This window comes from Ruditapes philippinarum, unplaced genomic scaffold, assembly GCF_026571515.1.
Source record: "Ruditapes philippinarum isolate M1 unplaced genomic scaffold, ASM2657151v2 ctg3786_1_1_1_1, whole genome shotgun sequence".
NCBI classification, from domain to species: Eukaryota; Metazoa; Mollusca; class Bivalvia; order Venerida; family Veneridae; genus Ruditapes; species Ruditapes philippinarum.
The window spans coordinates 297-26,521 of NW_026859486.1; the positions used below are offsets into that span (position 1 = coordinate 297).

General features: G+C 33.4%; 3 protein-coding genes and 1 non-coding gene across 5 annotated transcripts; 3 read left to right on the forward strand and 1 right to left on the reverse strand.

Annotated features, from left to right (window-relative positions):
• Window positions 1–359: 359 nt before the first annotated feature.
• LOC132756668 (D-beta-hydroxybutyrate dehydrogenase, mitochondrial-like) lies at window positions 360–4,781 on the forward strand (the record flags this gene model as incomplete). The annotated part of the gene is given in 5 exon segments (XM_060747800.1): window positions 360–560; window positions 1,081–1,233; window positions 3,160–3,353; window positions 3,758–4,000; window positions 4,360–4,781. Coding segments are annotated over 5 exon segments (887 nt in total), but the record flags the coding sequence as incomplete, so codon positions are not given.
• A 2,856-nt stretch (window positions 4,782–7,637) lies between these two features.
• LOC132756669 (D-beta-hydroxybutyrate dehydrogenase, mitochondrial-like) lies at window positions 7,638–13,613 on the forward strand. Its single transcript, XM_060747801.1, has 6 exons — window positions 7,638–7,949; window positions 8,475–8,675; window positions 10,038–10,190; window positions 10,565–10,758; window positions 12,194–12,430; window positions 12,763–13,613. Exons 1-6 carry the CDS (start codon window positions 7,733–7,735, stop codon window positions 12,856–12,858), a joined length of 1,098 nt encoding a protein of 365 aa, XP_060603784.1. The 5' UTR covers window positions 7,638–7,732; the 3' UTR covers window positions 12,859–13,613.
• Window positions 13,614–13,696: 83 nt separating this feature from the next.
• Window positions 13,697–13,769, reverse strand: Trnar-ucg (transfer RNA arginine (anticodon UCG)). The gene has a single exon. It is a non-coding gene; the product is annotated as a tRNA-Arg (tRNA).
• Window positions 13,770–15,577: 1,808 nt separating this feature from the next.
• LOC132756671 (uncharacterized) lies at window positions 15,578–25,371 on the forward strand. 2 transcript variants are annotated; one of them, XM_060747802.1, is made up of 9 exons: window positions 15,578–15,660; window positions 16,695–16,778; window positions 17,963–18,126; window positions 18,532–18,662; window positions 19,107–19,255; window positions 20,399–20,459; window positions 21,838–21,997; window positions 22,608–22,746; window positions 23,289–25,371. In XM_060747802.1, exons 2-9 carry the CDS (start codon window positions 16,709–16,711, stop codon window positions 23,450–23,452), a joined length of 1,038 nt encoding a protein of 345 aa, XP_060603785.1. In that variant the 5' UTR covers window positions 15,578–15,660; window positions 16,695–16,708; the 3' UTR covers window positions 23,453–25,371. The 2 variants fall into 2 exon arrangements, with proteins under 2 accessions (XP_060603785.1, XP_060603786.1); XM_060747803.1 differs by having other exon boundaries at window positions 18,538–18,662.
• The last annotated feature ends 854 nt before the right edge of the window (window positions 25,372–26,225 follow it).

Below are 26,225 nucleotides of genomic sequence, written 5' to 3' on the forward strand. Positions count from 1 at the left end.
ATAAATGGAGAAACAAATACCAGTAATTTTTGGGTATTTTTTGTCGATTTTTAAGACTTATTTTTTTGTCCTCTACATTAAGAAAAAAAATGCAAAAGGAGAATTATCTTCTCATATGGCAAAAACATGCAAATGTCATACTCCTTTGTACATTTTATCACTTTACTCATGATACCTTAAAAACATTATTAGCAAATTTTAATCTACAGACACCAATTACCGTAATAGCATCGTTAATTTAATTAGCAACATTTAATTTACTGATGATGTATTATGTTGAAACCTATTATATGTTAACATTTATGTACTATTGCAAAACTGGTTCTATTGTAAACTGTTTTTTGACATATTTTGCACAGGTCTTGGAAATCGTTTTGCAAGGTATCTTGACGACAAAGGGTTTACGATTTTTGCTGGGTGTTTGAACAAAAATAGTGCAGGAGCCAAGAGTTTGATTACGGAATGTTCATCTAGATTACAAGTTGTAGAAGTAAATACAACGAAAGAAGACAGTATTGCTACAGCTTTCCAGTTCGTAAAAAATCATCTTCCAATCAAAGGTCAGAGAGAGAAATGCCATATTGCCAAAATAAATCGACATATTTTATACAAATTTTGAAGTACAATGATTGGAGCAATTTTAATAATAAAATGAGCCGCGTCACGACAAAACCAACATAATATGTTTGCGACCAGCATGGATCCAGACCAGCGCAGTCTGATCAGGATCCATGCTGTTCGCTTACAAACCCTTTAACAAGTAGAGAAACTGATAGCGAATAGCATGGATCCTGATCAGACTGCGCGGATGCGCAGACTGGTTTGGATCCATGCTGGTCGCAAACCCATTTTGTTGGTTTTGTCATGGCGCGGCTCAAATAATATTTATTCAGATGTGGTCTTTAATACAGGTTTGACTAAAATATCTATCTCTGGTCTTTAATACAGGTTTGGCTAAAATATCTATCTCTGGTATTTAAATACAGGTTTGACTAAATTATCTATCTCAACATTTACATTTTTATATAGATCTATTATACAGTTCATGAAATTTGTATTTTTGTTTGTTTCTAATTTAAGGCTTATGGGGAGTGATTAATAACGCCGGAATGGACATGCTCGGAGATGTAGAGCTCACTCCAGTCGCGTTGTATGAAAAGGGATTTGAACTCAATATGTACGGATATATTCGAGTGGTGAAAACATTTTTACCGCTGATACGACAGGTCAAAGGTGAGCACTTTATTAAATTAAAGGAATTCAAAAAAAGGAGTTAATTTACTTTACATCTCATTGACAACTGAATGAGCTTCTATGACTTTGCTTTATCTGTCCTCCGTTGTTTACAACAATTTCTATAGTCTATTAATCATTCTAATCATAAAATTTAAATAATTTTCTTAATTTTCTTAAAACTTGAATGTAGACCTATAAATTCTAAATTTAAGACCATTTCATACGTATATGTCATTCTGCTTAAGCCGGTGATAGGGTGGTGTAGCTTAGCATGAACACAGTTGAACAAACTGACACGTCCTTTGTGAAAGTGCATGGCAATGCGGTTAAATATTCTAACAGTGGTCATCTACAAATTGAATATACAATGCCAATCATATGCATGGGGTAATACATGGGTTAAAATCATTTATGAGAATTAAGAAAACATTGTAGTGATTTAAAATGCATTTTTAGCTCACCTGAGCTAGCTCAGGGTGAGCTCTTAGGATCGTTGAATGTCCGTCGTCCGTCCACACTTGTTCGTTTACACTCTAGCAGTCACATTTTTGCCTCAATCATCATCAAACCCACTCAGGATGCTTATCTAATTGATAGCTCGAATGACTTCGAACATGGGTCATCTCCGATGAAAAACTAGGTCACTGGAGCTAAAAATAGAAAAACCTTGTTAACACTCTCGCGGTTACATTTTTGCCTCAATCATCATCAAACTTGGTCCGGATGCTTTTCTAGGTGATAGCTCGGATAATTCTGAGTATAGGTCATATCGGATGAAAAACAAGGTCACAGGAGCTAAAAATAGAAAAACATTGTTATTATTCTAGCGATTACATTGTTTACTTAATCATCACCAAACTTGGTCAGGATGCTTGTCTAGGTGATAGCTCAAATGAGTTTGAACATGGGCCATCTCGAATGAAAAACTAGGTCACAGGAGCTAAAAATATATAAAAATCTTATTAACACTCTAGTGGCTACTGTTTTGATCCAAATATCCTGTTAATTGGTCTGAAAGTTTGTTTTGATGATTTCTAGGTCAAGTTTGAATATGGGTCACCTGGGGTCAAAAACTAGGTCACACTACCCAAATATGGAAAAACCTTGTTAACACTCTAGTGGTCACATTTGTGACTCAATTGTAATCAAACTTGGTCAGGATGCTTGTTTAAGTCATTGCTCGGATGAGTTCGAACATGGGTCATCTTGTATGAAAAGCAAGGTCACCGGAGCTAAAAAAGGAAAAATCTTATGAACACTCTAGTGGCTACTGCTTTGGTCCAAATATCCTGTAAATTGGTCTTAAAAGTTGTTTTGATTATTTCTAGGTCAAGTTCGAACATGGGTCATCTCGAATGAAAATCTAGGTTAAACCGCCCAAATATGGTAAAACATTCTGTTTGTCACATTTTTGACTCAATTATCATCAAACTTGGTCAGGATGCTTGTCTAGGTAATTGCTCAAATGAATTCGAACATGGGTCATCTCGCATAAAAAAAACTAGTTTTCCGAAGCTAAAAGTAATAAAATCTTGTTAACACTCTAGTGGCTACTGTTTTGATCCAAGTATCCTGGAAATTGGTCTGAAAGTTTGTTTTGATGATTTCTAGGTCAAGTTCGAATATGGGTCACCTGGGTAAAAAACTAGGTCACACTGTTCAAATATGGAAAATCCTTGTTAACACTCTAGTGGTCACATTTTGACTCACCTATCACGAAACTTGGTCAGAATGCTTGTCTAGGTAATTGGTCGGATGAGTTCGATGGGTCAGGTGAGCGATCCGGGGCCATCATGGCCCTCTTGTTTTGAATTTAATTTAGATACATGTGATTTATCTAATAAATGACGCTTCAAAACAGGAGCAAAACAAAACAAAATATTTAAAAAAAACAAAGACTGTTTATAGCACTTGTAATTTAAGGACGAGTCATTAATGTGTCAAGCGTTAGAGGAAGAATTGTTGAGCCAAACCAGTCAAATTACAGCACTGCTAAACATGCAATAGAGACATTATCTGACTCACTACGACTGGAAATGATCAAGTTTGGAGTTAAAGTCAGTATAATTGAACCAGGCAACTTTGGGAACGCCACAGCGATAGGATCTAAAGCAGTGGTATGTCATGAATTTTCTTGAAGAACTTTTGGTAGTTTGTACACGTTTTTTGTCACATCTCGGCGGTCGGTTCACTGAACTGGATAACTAACCTGTAATTACAATTGTTTTCAACAAGTGACCGTATGATTATCCCAAATGATTACTAAATCAGTGGTGAAAGAGACAAATGGTCATTTTACTCAATTTAGGAGATTAATTGTCTTGGACTACTTTCGCCTGAGAGACAACACTTATATAAAATATATATACGTTTTTGTCGATTATATAGTAGCGACAAATGTACCTTTTATTTGTATTTCATCCTAATTGATTTAGTACACGTGTAGATCTACTTTTAATGATTAAAAAATACTTAACTTAATTTTATTAGTTGACACAACACCCTGATTATATTTTACAAGATAAAGCGAAATAACCAAGAAGTCGACGAGATGTGGGAATCTGCAAGGGATGAAGTTAAACAATCGTATTCAAAGGAGTTCCTGCAATCCTGGATAAACCCTCCAGTAGGAGGATGGCCACCAAAAGCTGATTCAACCGCTGTTGCGAAAAAGGTTGCGCATGCGCTTTGCAGTGCTTACCCAAAACATAGATATCTCATTCAGGGGAAGGGATCAATAGTACCTTTCGTGGACGAATTTGTTGTAAGTATATCAAAATTTATCTCCATATTTCAACTTTTCTTTTATATTTTTGAATAGAAAATGTTTATCCTTTTGAAATATGATATACGCACTAGTTGTTTGAATTACTTATTAATGAAAACAAATCACCTTTATGAAATGTTTCAATATTCGCAAAATATATCTTACTTTAACTCACCGTTTTTCAATGCACTGTGTAAATTTTATTTATAATGTACATGATTAAACTAGCGATGTTGAAAATTATCAATCCAACATAGAAATCAAGAATCAAGAATTTTAGTATGAAAATGAAATTAGATTTTGATAAAGAATTTTACAAATATACTTAGTCAAATACTTTATTGTGCTTTTTTCAGGCATTGTCACTTGTACATAATATGCTACCAACGTGGATTGTCAACGCATATATGTCTTGGTGGAAAAAGAAATTAGTTCGAAGCTCGGCGCTGTAGCTAATGTTTTGGACTGTGTTGAAAAAATCTTACTGACGACCTTGCTAAAATCCGGTTCTGAGGAATAAACAATTAAAATGAAATTTTTCTTTATTAGATTTGTAAACAAGATTATTCGATCAATTGGACAATAATTATGTCGGTAAACACTGGCATTATCTGTAAATGTTTTAATTTTATTGTTCGGTTTGGAAACTGCAGGTACAGCGAATATTTTGAATATTTGTAACATATGTGTGGTCTTATTACATTCTATGAGATGTCTTTTTTAGTGTTTTGTATAACGTACAGCAGTTAACAGACAGCATGAATATATGTATAGTGAACAATATTTAGCAGTAGTTTCGTAGTTTATCTCTTTCTATATGGAGATCTCTACTCTCTATATAAATATTCAGGGGATTCTAGTTTAATTCTTTAGCATCCAGCGGTCGGATTGTAGAGTGCTTATTTGATATAGGTGCGTAAACCTAAATACACCGACATTCATGCACTTATAAACTTAATATATGCAGATTATCATATCTTTAAATCAGCTGCACAGTGTGTTAACATATTCTTTTCACATTCCCTCTATACTATTCAATGAGTTGAAATTAAGTCTATACATATTTTTATTAATAAGCTTTAAGGCCAAATAAACTTTATAATTTTTATTTACAACACTCGTGTGCGTTTGGTTAAGCTTAATTGTATACATATACTCGTACATTATAACGTAATCAATAATGATATAGGGATATAATTTATATAATTCATTTCATATACACTCTTTTGCTAAGCGGTCCGTTGCTATGAAAAAATCGACCAGATGTAGTATTTGTATTGTGTCAATTTAATTTACCTTAATTGTATACATTATAATGTAATCAATAATGATATAGGAATTTATCACATTCCCGTGCCGCTCTTGCGACACCGTAAAAATGGTATTGCATGGCCGTGCATATTTTTAGCGTGACGTCATTTGCGTTATACAAACATAGTGTACCGGCGCGTAAATTGTTAGTGTTATACTTTAGGCGCGTCAATAAAAAATGGTGCTTTTGGTCTTTATTTTTTGGTATTTGATAAAAAGGATATTAAATTAGTGAAAGTTCATTACTGAAGTTATTGAACTTCTTGAAAATAAAATAAAATTATCTAACTCGTTCAGTAAATTCAGTATTAAACTTACACTCATTCAATATTCTCTACAAAATTTAAATAATTCGGCTGCCAAGTAGCCGAGTCCTTTAGAAATTTGAAAGAGTCGCATGATTAACTGCGGAATGACACTATTTACTTTGCGAGTCGTCAATAAAAACAAATGTATATTAAATCATTCACATTCATCAGCTTTACACTCCAGGACCAATTTAAGATTTCTTGCTTTGTTGCAAAACATTTTTATTTACATTTTCCTGAAATGGAAAGGCAATGTTTTCTTATCTCCGTAAACAAATAATGGACTGTTGTTTACCGTGGAACCAGGCTAAAATTAAATCATGCATAAACACGTTTCATCTGTCAATAGCAAAGGTAATTCTATAGCGGAACTGTTTTACATGGAACAAAACACACTCGTGTTGCATTTGATTGTATCTGTCAATCCATCCGTTTATTTACTTTTAGGATATAATTTTGTTTTGAAGAAATTTAAATGTATATATTTTAAAGTTTTGTATTTTTCTTTAGAAATGATTTGGATAGTGCTGTGCGGCATCAAATATTTTAATAGCCGCCTTTTATATAGTAAAGCGATATCACACGTGTGTGTGTGTGTGTGTGTGAATTTTTATTTTTATGTTGGTTAGATTTGGTAACGGGTCTTATGCATTGATGACTTATATACATGTATACTATAGGTTTATGTTAATTACGAGTATCATAATTTTACGTTACTAACAACCGGTATGTAACACCCGGTATGTCAGTGTACTAAAACGTCCCGGTTGAATGATATTGTAAACTAGTGACACCATCTTTGCTAATCCACATAATCAATGGAAGTATACAGTACCGATTGTGTTATATTAAATAAGTATTAGCACCCTGCTGTTTCAATGTGAATTACTGGGGAAGAGTCACATTCTGACTTAGAGTGGCGGCGTGGCTGAGTGCTTAACGCGTCGAACTAGTATTTTAAGGATTGCTGACCGCGTGGCTTGAATCCCTGTCAGGGGTAAGCCGTTGTTTCCTTGAGCAAGAAACTTTACATTCATTGCTTAGTACTGGTTGGTTCCAGGAACGGATTCGGGAGTGCTTCAATAAGCTTACAGCTTCCAGCACAATCGTTCTATTTGTATAAACTAATAGTCATCTAATGCTATTTTAAATATACGCGTTTGGATCATTTAATTGTTATCTGCTAGAAATATCAAATCATGCTTTACGTATTTACCTCTTTCTTCGTACATCTCTTGACGAAGTAACTTTAAAGGAAGATACATCCAAGTGATCCATTTCAGCACCCTTTATTACAAGAGATGGTTAAGTTCGAATGAATCATTCGGGGTCTCAATATGTTCAAGTTTATTACTTCAATTCGCCATTGCATCGATTATTTCTCAAAATAACCTATTCTAAACAAATGGTTTATCATTTAGATTACATGTATATCAAATTGTTAATGATGTTGTTGAATACTGTTAAATCGTAACCTTTTGTTATAGCCTTTTTGACCCACAAACAAATATCGTATTGTAAAAATGTCTTGCGTGTCAAAATATAAATGTAATTGTAAACTTAGGAAAATTTGAATATTTAGCGATGCAACTAAGAATGGAATCTTCGTTTGAAAAATTGTAAACTAAATGTAAAGTATGTATATGTAAAATTTATAATGTACGTGTATTATTATACTTGTCTGCACTTTGTATTATACCGCCAAAAAGTTGTATATGTTTTTGCATGAAATATTTGACTTGACTTGATTACTTTGTCCTATAAAATTAACAAGATAAACAATAACAAAAAATAATAATAATGGCAAAAGTAAAGTTAGTTTGATTTTTACCATTTACTCTCGGATAGGTTAATGGTGTCACTTTATTACAACAGGTTTAACTTTATTTTGACCTCCGTACATATTTTTATTTTGAAGCGTAAGTTTTACCTAACTTTGAAGCACAATTTTGTTATCTAAAAGAACTGTACAGGTTGATTAACCTTGTAAACCTTGAACTTAACACAAACCATGAACCAAATATTTAGTGCCTGTGACATAGGCTTAGATAGGGCACGTTTTATTTTAATCTTTGTGTATTCAAAATTTAGCTTATTTGAACATTAAACAATGTCTTACAAAGACAATGCAATATTTAGTTATTTCATTTATAAAGCAGCGTTTATAACAGCACTATGTCTTTCAATCTTTGTTCTTTGGAGATATTACGTCATTTGTCTTGTAGTTTTTCTGGCTTTTAAAGCAATAACTACATTACTGGACAGGTTTGTGTACGGATATATAGACCCACAAAAGCGTGCTGTGTTTATAACCGGCTGTGACACAGGTAATACTTGTTAAAATGTTGAAAATCTGTTATCAACTTAATTTAACATTAACTTAAAAAAATATCTGATTGTTAAAAAAAATATCTGATTGTTAAGTGTTAATTGTACTTGTGTTAATTGTTTATCTAAGAATATGAAAATATTACATATTTATGAATTTGCTAACCAATGTGGTGTAGAAAGTCTATTGAAATCAACATTAAATATCTTTTGATAAATTTAAAAGATCTGAAATTGATTGAAATGAATGGATGCGCTTTACTTTTCGGATAGTTTTATATGAAAAAAATCGGGTAATTTTTGTTTTTTAAGAATCAGATGTACAAATCTTGTTGACAAGTACATAAAGCAATGGATGAGTAGTTAGCATTAAGTTGACAATACATTAAATGAATAACTGATAAAGACTTTGGGCTGATTTGTTTCCGACTTTCGACATCTTTAATGCAGATAAAATGCATATGACGGGATGGGATGTAAAATTCATTGTAATTATTAACATTTTAGGGATTTTATTTGCACAGGCCTAGGAAACTGTTGTGCTCGGTATTTAGATAGCTGTGGGTTCATTGTTTTTGCTGGATGTCTAAACAAGAACAGTTCTGGTGCCCAAAGTTTGAAAACCGATTGTTCGTCCCGGCTTCGCATTGTTGAAGTGAATGCTACAAAGCAAGAAAGTATTGAAGATGCATTTTCCTATGTTCAGAAGCACCTGCCCAACAAAGGTTCGAATCGTCATTATGTTAAAAGCCAGTTTTCGTGGTCTTAAAAAAATGTTCAAATGCAAATGAAGCTTTAGTAATGGACACATTTTAGCCAAACATATATTTTACAACGTTGTAATTGACGTTTTAGAATATGTGCTTTGTGCTTATAACCTGAAGAAAATATTGCTAAAGCGGCAACATTTGTAAAAAGAAAGCAAAAATGTTAAAAAAAACATGTTGCTAATTTGAGTTCCTTACAAATAAGATACTTCGCGATTTTTACAATATTTACATCCCATGCCAAAAGTGGCAGCCATTTTGAGGAGTCAACATTCTTTATGACAATATATGAAATATGAAAAAAAAATCATTCTTAATAGCTGATTTACCTGAAATGTCAACAAAATTTTATTTTTGCACCAATATGTAAAATATTTTTAACAGTTTAATGGAGATGATAGAATTATGGGCGATTTTTTATCTTATCTTAAAGACCCTGTAACGCAATTCCTTTTTGTTTTTGTTTTTTTTTCTGTTTTTGTTTAATGTCATAAATCTGATGCTCAAATGAAGATTTATTAATATTTAAGTTTCGAAAAGCATTATTTGTAAAGATATTACTGAATTTAACGTTCATGTAAATAAGGGAGGTAATTAGAAATATATTTTCGATAAAGTCTAAATAAACCAGCTTTTTCAATGAAAATTGAGTGCATTAATTTTAACGTTTAATTATAATGTATATAAACATTTGCTGTACAGATTAAACATGTCATTGGATGTTTGGAAATTGTTTTAGAAGAATAATTTTATGATTATATAAATTATACATGTATAAAACTTTTGGCACCCAAAAATGGCGGCCAGGGAAGGTAATAACTCCTCACAGCATCTATACAATATCACTATAACTGTACTAATTGCAAAAACTCAAAAGAAACAATAGATGACTCAGCTATATAGCTACTGAGTAAACTTCTGTAACGGAACACCAAAAATGTTTTTTTTTTGTAAATAAAGAGAGCGTCTGTTAGGCTTAATGGGTATACGTGGTTAATAATATATGAAAGCAGGAAAGATCTTGGCATTTAGATATCTCACGTTAATTTAAATAAATAGTGTGCTTTATGTCTATAAGTTCAATAACATAATACAAGTAATGTATTGTTTTCATTTTGGTATGGAAATGTAAAAGTATGCTGAAGATCAAAAATAAAAAGTATTTCATAATTATTCTGATTACTATCACTTATGAATAGATATGACTTTGACATTTCATTATCTTAAGTGACAGATGAAAATTGTATCACAAATATAAAAGACATTTTAATATCTTGATTGAAATATGAGTTGTTACACATTTTTTTGAAACTTGTTAAGGACTGTGGGGCGTGGTAAACAATGCTGGTATGGACATGCTCGGAGATGTTGAACTGACCCCCGTGTCACTTTACGAGAAGTGCTTTGAACTGAACTTGTATGGGTATATACGAGTGATGAAAATATTCCTTCCTCTAATTAGACAATCTAAAGGTAGAACATACAAAAAATATATTTATTATGCAATTTCTTAGAATAATATAATCGCGTACAGAACATTTTTAATATGTAAGCATGTTTGTAAGTAGGAAATACCAAGCGTAATGAAAAGTTTAAAATGGAAACAATGGTTGTTAGAATGGTAAATATGGAAAATATCGTAGACTCTGGTTTATACAGTATGTTGCCGTAAAGACATTGTTCATCAGCTTTAACAGAATTCAACATTTGAAAAGAAATATTTTTTTTTAAATCAGTAAAAAATGAATTCTATATCAACGAAATGTAATAATAATAATAACAAACAGCATATTTTAAATCATTTCAACATAAGGTATATTTAGGTTGTCAACTGTGTTTAATTCCAGGACGTGTGATTAATATGTCAAGTGTTCGGGGGCGAGTGTATGAACCATGTCAAGGTAATTACGAGACAGCTAAACATGGAATAGAGACCCTCTCTGACTCGCTGAGACTAGAAATGGTTAAATTTGGGGTCAAGGTTATTATCATAGAGCCTGGAGATTTCAGTAACGCAACGGCGATCGGATCAGAGCCTCAGGTATGTAACCAATGGCAATGTAACCTACATCATTAATCGAGTGTGTGTCGGTTTGATATTTTATATACTAGTACCGTTTTCATATAATGGGTCAATATTCAAAGATTGAAAATGGTCGCTGTGGGTTCGAATCCCGCAAGGGAATTTGGATTCCTTCATATGAGGAAGCTACCCAAGTACCTTAAGGACCGGCTTGCTGTACTATTCAGGAGCTCGTTCGTGGCTGAAATAATCCACGGAGGAACCAGACGTCTTCTTCCGTCAAAAAAACCCTGAAAAGTCCCAATATTACCTCTACTGTTTTGTTGCGACATTAAACCCAACCAAAATAATAATAATAATAATAATAAAAATAATAATTAAGTATTTTCAACAGCTTATGTTCTTAAGTGACATCGTAAGACAGACAACAGACTGTGTAAAGACATATGTTTAGCGGTGATGAAACCATTTATTAGTATTTTACAATCAGTCTGTATGTTTCGAATTTCTTCATATCAGATAGTGAAAATGACAAATGTGTAAGCATCGTAAAAATCATAATGTTTTATCATTAAAAAGTTTATACATGTATATCAAACGTTTAACATGAAGGTATGTTGAAGTCTTGAAATCACGGTGTTATCTGATTTCCAGATAACAAAATATGTAGCAATTCCCGAAAAGTATGGTTACTGCTGCGCAAAGTGACTTTAATTTGTCGCTGTTTGATTAAAAATATACATGTATATGAGATTTAACAGCATTCAATACTGGATTATCACACATGGTGTCATCAAATCTTTAGGTTGATCTATTTCTTTTGGTTTACACAATACTTATTTTTAATAAATTGCTTACATAATGTTTCATACAAAGTACACACAATTATTTACAGAGAGGTTCAAAAATTAAAACAACAATGTATACATAAATTAAATAAGTGTAATTTACTATAATATTTCGTGGTCTCGCCCCTCAAAAGTCGAGGGCAAAGACACGTTAACATGCTCACTTATCGTGTCTTCGTCCTCGACTTTTGAGGGAGCTGACACGAAGGAACGATATATTTTTAGCGAAATAACAATACTTTAATGAGGTATTTTTCTGTAAAAAATATCATGTCGCCGGGTATAAATCTTCGTATCGGCGCCATATATTTGTAATTTCGCCGTTGCTTCGCCTCAAAATGCGAAGGACGAAGACACGATAATTGGCCAGTTTACCGAGTCTTCGTGTCGTCATGTGTTCGCCCCGAAAGTCGAGGACACGATAAATTGGCCAATTATAGTGTTTTCGCCTTTCGCATTTTGAGGCGAAGACACGACGACACGACAAATATAGGGCGCCGATCGCCGACGGAATAATTCTGCAGAAAGTGATTTTGTGTTGACAATTTTTATAAAATCCAACATGTTAATTGAATTTATCTTAAAACCTTAACATATTTCATCAGATAAGAAGAAATCAACTGGAAGTAGATGAAATATGGGAATCAGCAAGAAGTGAGGTTAAACAATCATACACGAAGAAAGGCATAGATTCATGGATTCAACCACCTAAAGGAGGTTGGCCCCCTAAGGCAGATTCAACAGCTGTAGCGAAGGCTGTTGCGCATGCGCTTTCTAGCGAAATACCAAAACATAGATATCTCGTTCAGGGAAAATGGGCTAAAGTTCCATTTGATTCATGGGTAAGTGACGACATTGTTCGAATACGTTGTCGTAATATGTTATGCTTAGACATTACATATTTATAATTGCCGCAATTCTACTGAAAAATTCTACATGGTATGAAACGTGAAATGATGAATATATTCCAAATTTTATTGACTTCAACGTTTTCTTTCTTTTATTTCCTTCTTTGGTAGAATATAATATCATATGATTTTTTATACGTCAGAAAATATAAAAGCCTTAGTACATACCAGGATTGTTAACTGTTATAACTTTTGTTTTATACCTATCTACATTTATGGTATGTATCTTGAAATTATCATGTTTATTTGTTCTGTTCTGATTTCAGTTTTTGACATATGCACACAATTGGTTGCCAACATTTATTGTTGACAAATACATGAGTTATTGGAAGAGAGACCTTGTTTATCCATCCACTAGATAGGTTTCAGCTGGAGCTGAAGATTTCTCCTTTGGCGTTATTATTATATATTCATAATAAACATCTCCATTTAGTTGCCTTAGTATACTGTCATTGTATCTCCATATTTCATATTGTACAATCGTTACCAAGCTAAATATCTTATATGAACTTGTCCATCTTTTAGTCTAGGCATGCACCATTTTTTAACAGCGAAAAGCGCAGACCATGATCACGCGGCACGGATGTCTGCTCCGGTCGCATGAGAAGAATTTGTTGTACATGTAGTCAGAATGCAATAGGTTAACCGGCTTTAAATGTCAGCCGACGTTGTATTGTAGTGTATGGTATGGTGAAGCTTTATCTAACTCTTAAATAAAATTAACTTTTCTCAATTATACATTAACGAATATGCAAATTAAGTTAGTTTGAAATTCATTTCTTTTATCAAATCAGTTTTATTTCTGTGATTGATCATGAATGATTTCAGAAAATATATTTTATACTAAGTAAACACAGCTTTCCTTTCATTATGCGTCTCAACAAAATGACAACTATTAAACTTGAAAACATTCCCATTGTTTTGCACTAGATCAAGTTAGAAAGGCGTGGGCAGAGAAGTGTACATTGCTATAGACAAATAAGATATATTTCATATTAATTATTTCCAAACAAAAAAGTAAGAAATGGTATGGATTTGTTACAAAGTAATTTCACTGAAACCCATGTAATAAAATACAGAATGTATATCATGATACTATCGTGAATTGTTTAACTTTTTATATATAACTGCTACAAGTATATTCTTTATGTAGGTTAATGCCTAATAAAATATCGAATTGTAAAAGTATTTAACATATTTCGACCACGACGAGACTCGAACTCGCAATCTTCTGATTCGAAGTCAGACGCCTTATCCATTAGGCCACGCGGCCGATGTTATAAATATACAAATTTGAAAGTTAAAGTATATGTCTATATTTGTTCCATTTTATATGAATGAATGTGAAACTATGTATATATAATAAATTGGTCTGTATTATTTACTTTCTAAAAAAAATCGAAATTTCCCACTGAAATTTTATCATGAGCCTGGTTTTAACATATATTTTTTCTTCAATAACCTAATCAGCGAATATTGTCCTATCAAATGTTTATTTTTGATGATGATGATAACTATGAGGATGATGATGATGATGATGAAAATCATCAGTAAAATCAAATGTGAACCTCAAAAGATGCAATGCAAAATGTGTTCCTGAGTTCTCTTGACGGGATTTGTTGTATCTTAGCTGAGAGACCTTTATCTCCATTTACCGCACTGTATTTCAATAAAAAAGGTAGTAAGATCTATAAATATGTTTACGAAATGTTTAATTCAAATTATGTTAAGGCAATTTTAACGCTTAATACGAATATTCAGTCTTATAAATGAAGGCATGCATCAAATGTTGTGGCATAAAATTAAAAATGCCGCATCTCATCGGATAGTGTGATTATTTTCAGTCAAAATTCACGTGAAGTAAAGCTTGCAAAGGGCCAGAAATTTGTTAGTATGCTCCTTTGGATGTTAACTATGAATCCATTACATTGATAAACTCAACACAGTTGGGATATGTTAGTAATAGGTCCGTCAATTGTGTTTCGTGTGCCGACATGTATATACTGGTACAGCTGTCAACGTTGCAACTGCTGTCTGTCCATTTGATTGTACAGTGTGTTTCAATAAGCATTTAAGAACAGCTGACAAGAAGCAGTGTCATATTAATGAGTAGCTTAACATTATATAATCCGGGATCCAGTTGTCAAATATCTGCAATCGGTTCATTTGAAACTTAAATTGCTAAATATTTTACATATGAACCATGTAAAGTACCTGGAATCCGATTATTCAAGTCCAAAAGTCCCCTATATTCCTCCGAGGGTTGGGTATGGAAATAAGGAATCATACATATTTTTTTAATTATAATAAGACAAATGTTACAATATGAACAATTACTATGTACTCAGCATACAGCTTGCATTCTTTGTTTAACTTAGTGACATAGAAGTCTGCGATCGTATATCTGACCTCAATCCTAAAAGTGTTCGAACTTTTAAAACATATATATGTATTCAATTTTCTTGACTTTAAAATAATCAAATTTCAAATATTACCAATTTTACTATATTTAGATCAAACACAAATATTTAAATAAAAGCAACAACCAATAAAGTTAATTTTTTTATACTATTTGTGAAACATTGAAAAATGTCCCTAGATTAACTTGATATGAAAAAACAAAACACACATGCATGTCCGTCTTTTATTCATATCATATTATATCCGTGTTTTAATAATAATTATCACACGTGGGTGTTATTTAGCATATACATAAACATGTTAATAAGTTTCACACTTCCGATGTGAAATATATGAATAAATGATATATTTGTTGATTTTATGCGACGATTTTTATTCTGATTTATCTAACACATTTTTTTTCTTATGTATATAATTACAAGCTAATATGTAATATTCTCATTATATCTTGTAAAATTTACGAGACCTATTGATACTTAACAAGTTCTTATAAAAACATCGATATGGTTAGACTAATTTATAAGTAATTGATACATATGGTATTTACATAACCCAGGAAAAAACATCTGCAATTTTTATATACCGTTAATAAAATTATTGAGAAACAATAAACGTTGACATATGCAATAATTACTGTAGGTCCGCGATATGTCCGCGACATGTATAAATACCAAGTGTAACTCCTGATATGGTACCACTCTTCTTCCGTCGTCAGACTTGACGTTAGTAGCCGTAACAACAAGGTAAGACTTTTGATATTATAATTTATGTTTATATTGGGACAGAAGATAACTTTTGTCCCAGGTTTATATAAGAAATACAACAATGAATTGTTATTTTGTGTCTCTCTTTTTTGCTCATTAATAGTGTTTTAGATTTGATGTTTTTTTTTTCAATTTCTGCTAATATAAAGGCATAGCTAGTATATGAAAAGCTATAGTATAAGTATAAAGGCATGCTTCTTTGTTGTTGTTCTTCTGTCGTGTTTTATCTACTATAGTTTAACGCTTTCATAGTGACAATGTAGATTGTCTGTCTCAGGACGTTTCCATTACAAAATGGGTCAAAGAAAACCGTCTGTCAGTAAACGTGAAATTCAGATAGATAAGCTTGTGTTTTGTTTCATGGCGACAATCATGATTGTGTTCCTTCTTAAGAAAATAATTTAATGGGGAAGGACGCCATGTTTTTCTTACCAAACTTCAAAATATAGGCTTTTTGTCAAAGGAGCAAAAAGACAGCACATGTAAAAAAAATGTTAATACTTCAAAATAAAATAGTTTTATTTTAAAAATCTCTTACAAGGTTAATACGCAAGCTTTTATTTGATGCTAAAATCATTAGAATTCGTTAAGATATAACGAAGTTTGTCGAGAAATATTTGAGAGGCGCTTGGGTTATATTCGTTCTAATTTTTTTCCGGGCAAGTGAACATTGTGAAAAAAACTTGACCGCTGTTTTCATTGTTTTAAGAATCTTATACATTATCACCAATTTTGCTGCGATTTAAAAATACAACACAGAAACGAATTTCGCCTGGTGTTGTATACTTTTTGAACGACAAGTATTTTGATAAGCACACCGTACTTTCAGAAAAGAAAGTATGTCAAATAGTTTTTTGTTGTTGTTTCTTTTCCATAATTTATCAGGACTTCTTTACTTGAGGTACACCAACTATAAAATGAATCTTTCTGAACATATATTAATAACCGTATAGCTGTACAAAAGAAATGATTTATTTGAACATTCAATTCTTTTATTAATTTATTTATTTCAGTTTGCCGGGCAACAATGGTTAGCAAAGTGTTGATAACGATGTCACTAATGGTTTTAGGGGCTTTGGCTCAGTTTAACCCTATATGTAAGTTACTTCTACACATGATCAAAACATTATTTAGAAAAAAAATTCTATGTCTTTACGGAATGAAAATGGCATAAGTATTTGTGATAACTAACTTTTACCTGAAGAAAAAACATAACCGCTTCTAAAAAGCCCAATAATGACCTGTCTGGTGAAAAGAAATACATTAAAACAATATTTCATCTATATAGAGGATATTGAATGAGTGTAGTTTAGTATTGAATCTTCACGAATATAATATTCTATTTATCACATATATAAAATAAGAACAGTAAACTGTTAAAATGAGTCATTTTTCATTGACGCGCCTCTAGTGTAACGCTAACATTAGCGCGCTTTAACGCTATGTGTATATATAGCGCAAATGACGTCACGTTACGTGTTATTACACTAGTCGTTTATATTAAATAGAGGACATTTGTTTAGTTCAGTGTAAGATCGGAATATATTTCACCGAGTGAGCACCAAAATGTATATTTCACGAGTGGCGCAGCCACGAGTGAAATATGAACTTTTGGTGTTCACAAGGTGAAATATATTTCAATCTTACGCTAAACTAAACAAATTTTCTTTTTATTACATGCAAAGAAACGTTTTAATGAAAAGCGCGCCAAATAATAATACAACGTGACGTCATTTGCGACGTCACGTCATTAAGTTGGTACCCAGTACTGTGCACGCTGGTATTTCAATGAAACAACGTAAGGGGCTTAATTCAAAACAGTTAAATTATCAAAGTGGTAATTTCACTGTTTCAAACAGTGAAATTACCAGTTTTATATCACTGATTATTTCTATAAACCACCGAAAAGCATATAATAAATCGGTTTATTACACTCCCGTGCCGCGTTTTATGTGAAAATAAAATGTTCTAGACAACATATATTAAACTATACGTTTCTGGTAGACTTTTTCACCAGTATAGCACCTGTCTAGCCTGCAATCGTACAATCTGACCAGGCTTTAAACGGCTGGTAGCTTATGGAATCTCGTAAACCTCGAATGGCCTGCTGGCCAATTTCAGGTTAAGGGTTGAGAAAATTATAATAGACTAAGAATAAAAATGTAAAATATGATAATTATGCTTCAATGATATGTTTTAAATAATAATAAGCTGGCTAACGTGTGAGGTATTATGTTAGAACAAATCAAATGTTCATAAAGATATATGAATTTGTTTTTAGTGGAAGTGACCAGCTGCACCAGAAGTAAGCTAGAACTGACGTTAACGGACGGTGCCGACGGGGGAATAATCTATATCCAAGGTCAAGGCGCAGCTTGCCGGCAGTTAACTACTTCGGGTGTCTCGTATTATACTATTGACTTCGGATCTTGTGGAATACAATGGGTATATGATAGAAGCATTATACAAATATTATCGTATTAATATCATTACAGCAATGAAAACGTAATTGACGAAAATGGCAGACTCGGTTTGAATGACACTTAAAAAATCTTAAGCCGGTGCTAGGTGGTATGAGAGATGTTGCAATTCCCGTTATTTTTCATAAGCAGGCTCATTAACACATATGCTGATGTCTCAGAAATTTACAATTTCCCCATTTTATGTTTTGATGTTGAATACAGCTTAGCCCGGTGCTACGGGGCGTGGATTATGAATAAAACCAGTTTGATATCCTTTCAAGATTTCATATTTCTCTTTTCAGTTAAACTATGTCTGCAATTTTTAACGTTGCTTTGTAAAGTAATATTTCTTCTTTTTAAATGTTGATCAATATTTCTAAATGTCTAGTTACAGGAGGAAAGTTTTAAGGTGATAGTCCAGAAGAAATCGCTGTACCAGACTGGAGATGATAAACAGATTCCAGTCATGTGTATTGCCGACCTGGGTGACTTGACCGTCAGTAACAGCCTTGATGTTGCGTAAGTCATAATCTTCAAACTTGAATTCTAAATATAATTATATTCAAATAATCAATGTATTTGTGAAGTGTTCAATGAAAGTTCAATTCGTAAATTATAATTTTTGAAAATCTTATTTATTTCTACAAAATATATAGCATGAATATTTGGTATTTTTGGGCATATATGAATTAATATATGAATTGTCTTATGCCCTGTCCTGATTTTGTTTCGGGTCCTCCTAGGCTTTTGGTCGTTGGTCCTTGTTGCTGGGTCGTGTGGGAGTTGGGTTCATTGAACGCCACCTTTCATGGGGGGTTTTTGTTAATTATATTTAAGTTTATGATGCTAAGCACATAAATCAAGGCAAACGCGCAATGCTTAGAGGATAATGCCGGCAAACCAGTTTATTATATTGTGATATTTGGTAATGAAAACTAAATTGTTGCACTGTTTATTTAACAGAGACAAAGATGATGATGCCGGTCTGAATAAGACGGTAAAACCCACTGCTACCATGACATTGTACAGCAATGGTGAAAACATTAATGGAGGAACTGTAAAACTTACCGATATTGTCACCCTGGTGATGCAACTTGATGCCGAATATATCGGTCAGTAAAAGAACCGCGTCACGACAAAACCAACATAATGGGTTTGCGACCAGCATTGAGCCAGACCAGCCTGCGCATCCGCGCAGTCTGATCAGGATCCATGCTGTTCGCTTACAGACCCTATAACAAGTAGAGAAACTGATAACGAACAACATGGATCCTGATCAGACTGCGTGTATGCGCAGGCTGGTCTGGATCCATGCTGTTCGCAAACCCATTATTTTGGTTTTGTCATGGCGCAGCTAAAATGCAGTTTAGAATTTAAAAACATCTATTTCACAGCTATCGTATTGCTTCCCGGCATAATAAGTCTGGAAAAAGAAAACAAGTGTTTGTGATTTATCTTGTTTATCAAAATCATACGTATAATTACAGATTATTGCTATTTGTGAACCAGAAAAACGAAACAATTACATAATGTTTTTACACAACCATGCGACTTGTAGATAAATCTGAAAATTTTAAGATCTTTGTAATTAAATCAAAGACTCAATGTGTTTAGTACTGAATTCTTGAAATTCATGCTATATTTTCGTTTGATATGTACACACGGAAGGAAACGGAGGGAAAATACAAGAAAACTCTTCAGTTTCACATGGCTAGGGGTGTCACAGTTTGAAAAAAATGCTAAACGTGTAAAACATTTAACCGACCGTATCAATAAAATCCATAGATTTTCAACATTAACTTTCTTTCTTTATGACAAGATATGGCATTTTGTTTGTATTTTGTTGTACTCAAAATGATTAAAATACATATCCGAATATGGTGTAACTATTTTCCGTTAGGGGCGTACCGTAATCGATCAGATCCGAAAAAATACATTTTTGAACAAACACCTTATTATAAAAAAAAAACTTGCTAAAAACCAGTCGAACCCATTTAACCTGATAAACGTTACACCCCTAGACCTGGCTGTTGTGTTTTACCTAAACAAAAGATTTATAATAAACTATAGGGACCTCTTTCATAACTAATAGCCTTCCTGTAACCATTTAAATTGTGACCTCTTATCTTTTTATTGAAGGTGAGTAATGGACAAAAACTAAAGAGAAAAAAAACCCAAAGAATGTTTAATAATCAAACAGTAATAAGTATCAGTTATTCGCTCAAATAACTTTAATTGTATTTTCGTATTTTCAGAGGATTTTGACATTAAAGCTAAGTCATGTTTCGCAGACAACATTGAAATTATCTCAAATGCGTAAGTACTAATAATTCAACATCATTTGTTGTTACCTTTTTAAGAATCCTGGACTCATCCTGTTTTAAATATGAAAATTTCCATTGTTTGACATAATGTTTCCATTGTTTGACAAAATGTTTACACGATACTTTTGTAGTCAATGTATGTTGTCTGTTTTGTTTAACTCCCATGAATTTACAAGCAGAACTTGATCTTAATTTGCAACAAACCATCGATGAATTATTTTGTTAAAAGAAAACAACAGGACGGCTTAGAAACTATTTACGCAAAAGAAATAGCTTTTGCCAGAACTAATATAATTAATGTTTTAAGGGCTGGTATACAGTAGTGCTACCTGTACTATGTCAACATCCGGTCAGTTTTTGATCGCGTGTTTTCCCATCATTCATTAACCAGGGACGTTCTCAGTCCAGTTGTGTGTAAATAAATCTGCAAATTAAAATGAGTTTCGAACTTAAAGATATGGGATCATATCGGGGAAAATGTTCCAACAAACTTCTAAAATGACAAGAAACTGTTACCAAATGCTTTACTAACAAGAACTGTCGGAGGACTGTAACGCTCGACTATTCGGAAATTTGTCACAAGGGTGTTTCATTGAGTATAATAATGCTTACCTTTCTGAATACATAAAATTGTCCAAAAAGGTACAACCCCTTCAAGTTTCAATACATTCCCTTGCAGTTCAGTAGTTATGGAGATGCAAGCTTTCACGCAAAAACTTAACCAAGAATTTCTAAGTCGAAAAGGGGGCATAATTATGTAAAAAAGCAAATCAGAGTTATGGGACTTGTGCCAATCATGTAAGACAATATAAGAGAACAAGTGTGTGAAGTTTCAATCCATTCCCTTCAGTAGTTATGGAGATACCAGCTTACACGCAAAAACCTAACCAAGAATTTCTAAGTCGAAAAAGGGGCATAATTATTTTAAAAAAGCAAATCAGAGTTATGGGACTTGTGCCAATCATCTTAAATAATCACAGAGAACAAGTGTGTGAAGTTTCAATCCATTCCCTTCAGTAGTTATGGAGATACCAGCTTACATACAAAAACTTAACCAAGAATTTCTAAGTCGTAAAAAGGGAATAATTATGTAAAAAAGGCAAATCAGAGTTATGGGACTTGTGCCAATCATCTTAGATAATCACAGAGAACAAGTGTGTGAAGTTTCAATCCATTCCCTTCAGTAGTTATGGAGATACCAGCTTACATACAAAAACTTAACCACAGGGACGCCGCCGCCGACGCCGACAAATGGGTGACTGCATTAGCTCGATTATCCTGCGAATAGTCGAGCTAAAAACGGTATTGCATTATGAGAATTGGTGTATTTTACTCTTCTGTTTTATATATTTCATCAAATTTTATTACAGGTGTCCAGTGGATACTGAGTTGTTCCCACACATCAATAGCATATCACAGGGTTTAATACAAGCCCAGTTCGGAGCTTTTAGGACCACATCTCTCGCTGGCGGCTCTGTCTCTATGCCTTTCTCGTGTACCCTTCAAGTCTGCCTAGGGTCATGTAGCTATGTAAGTATGATTCTTTTTTATATGGGTTTAATTATCTGCTTGGTATAACAGATGAATCGTATTCTAGCTGAATTTTATATTTGCACTGCAAACATATTTTTTGTAGATAAAATGAACGTAGTCAAAGATCTTAAACACGATGGCTTACACAGTTATTGTACATTGTATTTATCAAAAATTTTAAAAGACTATTTATGATACGATTTTGTTTCTTATCGCATACCCATGCCGTTTTAACGGCTTCGTTACTGTTGAACACCGCCTTTCCTTGTTATCTTGTTTATTATAATACGTGTTAAAGCTTTGCACGGTCATACATATAAACTTTGACGTGTCGTAAAGACGCGCTGAATGTAAGCGTTATATGATATACGCATAAATGAAAAAGTGATTCATTTTTATTTTTAAATATGTAGTAAATAAACTACTTCGTGTGGCTTCATTTAATAACTAATTGAATATTTTAGTAAAATAATATTAAGCTTGCCTGAAGCTTGCATAATTTAAGTTACAGTATATTCCACTCGTTCAATAATGTCACTATTGAACCGGCACGCTTTCGATATCATCTATAATTTGAACGATTGATAATTTGAGTAATGATTTACAGACGACCTGCAGTGACGGTTTTGTCAGTTATGGAAGAAAGAAAAGGGCACTTGCAAAACGTCAGGCGGAGGAAAACAACATGGAAGATATCAGTGTTGGTTCATCTATCTCAATAACAACAGACGAAGTCACTATCGAAAGTAAGTACATGTACATAGATTTGACATGTTACCTCGTATCCATTTAAAAAAATAACGTTTTAAAAATTTGCTCTTCTCAACTGCTAAAGAGTTACAGAAGCCTTTACATGCCACAAAGTAGCAGTAACATATAGGAAACAAAACTGGCCAATCATCCCTCAATACAACTGCTTAATTGGCTAATATCAGGCGATACATGTGATCACTGGTCGCTCTTGTTATTGATTAGGATTTACCCTCATGATATGTAAAGGTATTCAAACTTCTTGAACACATTATAAAAAAGCAGATTTGTTGCTGTATAAAATATGAGTCTCTTATCTAGCAGACCTGCCGATAACAAGCAATATATTACAATTATCTTAAGAGTATACAAATATGAAGCTTTTATTACGATGTATGTTCTGTATTGTCCTATATGGCCGTATGCAATGAAGTATCTAAAATAAGATATTGCAAAATAATGTAAAAAAGAAGCTTACGTTTAAAAAGTTTTTTTTTTGTGATTTTACATTTTTAAAAAAATGTTTCTGTTTATTCAGGTCCAGATGACGACAACAACACTTGTATGAATTCGGCCGCGTTTGCAGCTTTGATGACCGTCCTCACTGCCGGAATGGTTTCCAGCTTTGGTGCTTTTGTTGTTGTCTTCCGCAAATTTATGGACAACAAACGAGTCCTTATGCACCTTAACTCTAAAGGTTAAATGCCGTTACATTGTCCTTTTGTGCTTTAAAGCTGCATGCCTCCAGAAGGGCCAAAATATTTCAAGAACATAAAAATTGAGAAAAATGTATTGAGGTTTAATGAAAAGTAAAAGGACTAAAGATAAAAGTAAAAATTTCCATGTTATTTGCGAATGATGGCCAATTTTTCAGTAATTTCACCATATTTACTGCATTACTAACGCAGTAAGGGTTAATTTTGCATATTTTGACCTCTTTTTTGGTAATTTACATTGGTTGTAAGTGTCGTTTGAAATGTGCATATTATTTTCTCTGTCAGCTTAACAATATTTTACTTTTAAAAACATTTTCAAAATTTTCATGAACATTAGCAGGAATCTGGAGGCTTGCTGCTTTAAGAGTATAATGCTATAAATCTGCTATATGGAATTGAGAAAAAAGTTCATTTTTTACAAGGAATAATTCCAAAATACCTGTATGAAAAACATATGTTTGAATGTTTCTCTAAAGCCTCGGTCTCACTTACTCCCGGCAGAGCCCAGGACAATCCCGGTAAGTTACCGGGATGATCCGGGATGAAATTATTGTTGCGGTCACACTTACCCCGGCAGCACTACGGTAGTTCCCTACTAACCCAGGATGCGCTCTGGATCATCCAGGCAGAGCCCAGGTGAAGCTACGGATCATGCAGGTGCTTCCCCGGTCGTTCCCGGATGACGCCAGAAGAGCCCCGGTTGACCCAGGCAGAGCCCCGGTCGATCCAGGCAGAGCCCCGGCAGAGCCAAGGACGATCCAGCCAGAGCCCAGGTAGAACCCCGGTGGATTGAAAACGCCCGAAAATGATAACATAAATACCTAATTTTTATTAAATATAATATCTATTGTTCCAGAATAGTAATTCATGATGATTTTCTGAAAAATCCTTATGCCATACTGGATAGAAGGTAAATGGGAAGGCTTTTAATACAAACAAGTGCAATCATCGCAAATTGTCGTTATTCTTTTGAAATGATCCGGGCTTTGCCGGGGCTCTACCGGGATCAACCGTAGCTCTACCTTTATCCTCCGGGACTCTGCCTGTAGTTACCGGGGCTCTGCCGGCATATACCGGGACTCTACCGTAGCTCTACCGGCTATATCATACACCGGATCATCCCCGGTTTGTGCGGGCAGAGCTACGGTGCTTTCCCGGTATAACCTCGGTCGTTCCCGGCAGAGCTAAGGATGAAGCCGGCAAAGCTATACCTTCCCGGATCATCCCGGACCACCCCGGTGATAAATATTTTATTCCATCCGGGGTCGAATGCCGGATGTTCCCGGATCATCCAGGACGTTGCCGGCAGAGTTACGGATGTACCCCGGTTGTTCCCGGTCGTACCCCCGATCGTTCCCGGATCACCCGGACGTCTACCAGGGCTCTGCCGGGATGTAAGTGAGACTATAGCTTGAGAGCGATTAGCGCATGCACGAAATCATTGTTAAACGTTTAAATATATATATTAAGTATATATATTTAAAAAAGCAACATAATAATTTGTTTTGGAACAGTTTATTTTGTTAACATACAATAATTAAAAGAGACATCCTACCTGGCAACTCTTTCGAGAATGCACCAAAATATTGTAAAATCTTTTTTTTAAAATCATTTCATATATAACTATTTCATATAACTATACATGTATTTAGTTAATTCTTATACTATATCGATCATACTTTATACGTTTAACACCTGTCAATAATACTTGAGCTCGCTTAATAGAAAATAAATTTCCACAAGATATTCATTTCTTTTTAGATTAAATTTATCTAGATTTCATAATGCAAAGCTTTATATATTGTTAAACCAATGACCTAGCAATGTCATATCTAGTTAAATTACTTTATTTAAATTTTTATTTTGTTTTTGTTTCCTTCCAGTTATAATTATATGCACAATAAATACGTATAAACTCATACATTCCTGAGTTATTTTTTATCAAAGAGAGATACTGAGAGCAAATAACCGTATACAATTACGAGCGTAATTGAATTCTGCTTAAGCTGGTGCTTTGGGACATGAATGGTAGCTTCTGTCGTTTTGAACTTTTCTTATTCTTTTTATCTCTATTTTAATACTTTTGTAAGATTGTACATAGAAGAAATACAGCGGAAATATAAGGAATCCCTACAGAAAGCCCGATGCGGGCAAAATGAACATGTCGCAGTCATTGGTCAGAACAAAAAAAGTGCTTATGTTTCAATTTCTCACTGTGGTGATTTTTCATTTTCTTTCTTACTTTCTTTTTTTTCTAAAAGTTTCTTTCTTCCTTCTTTGTTTCTTTCTTTCGTTCGTTCTTTATTTCTACAATAATTTATGTGGGGGGGGGGGTATATTCTACATACTTTGATATTTAGAAAAAAAAAACATCTACCGTCATGTTTTAAGACATCTTCCATTCCTGCAATAAATATTCTTTAAAAATAAAATTAACTACAAATTAAGGAAACATTTCAAAATGTTTGCAAAGGGTTTTTCAACATGGTTCTTGATAATTTCTATTTTCTAGCATAATGATCATTTTTGGTGTCGCAAATTAGAAATTTAATCAATTCTTACAATTTCATGGGAACACATAAATTTGCACGGCTCTTATAACGGGCACATTGTATATAGAAGCAGACATTGAATATGTATGATATGTTTTTCAAATCTTGATATTCAACCATTTTGACTATAGCAGATGGCTGAATACTGTAAAAAGTGTATAAAGTGGCTAAAATACTCAAATATTTGGCTAAGTACAAGAAAGTAGA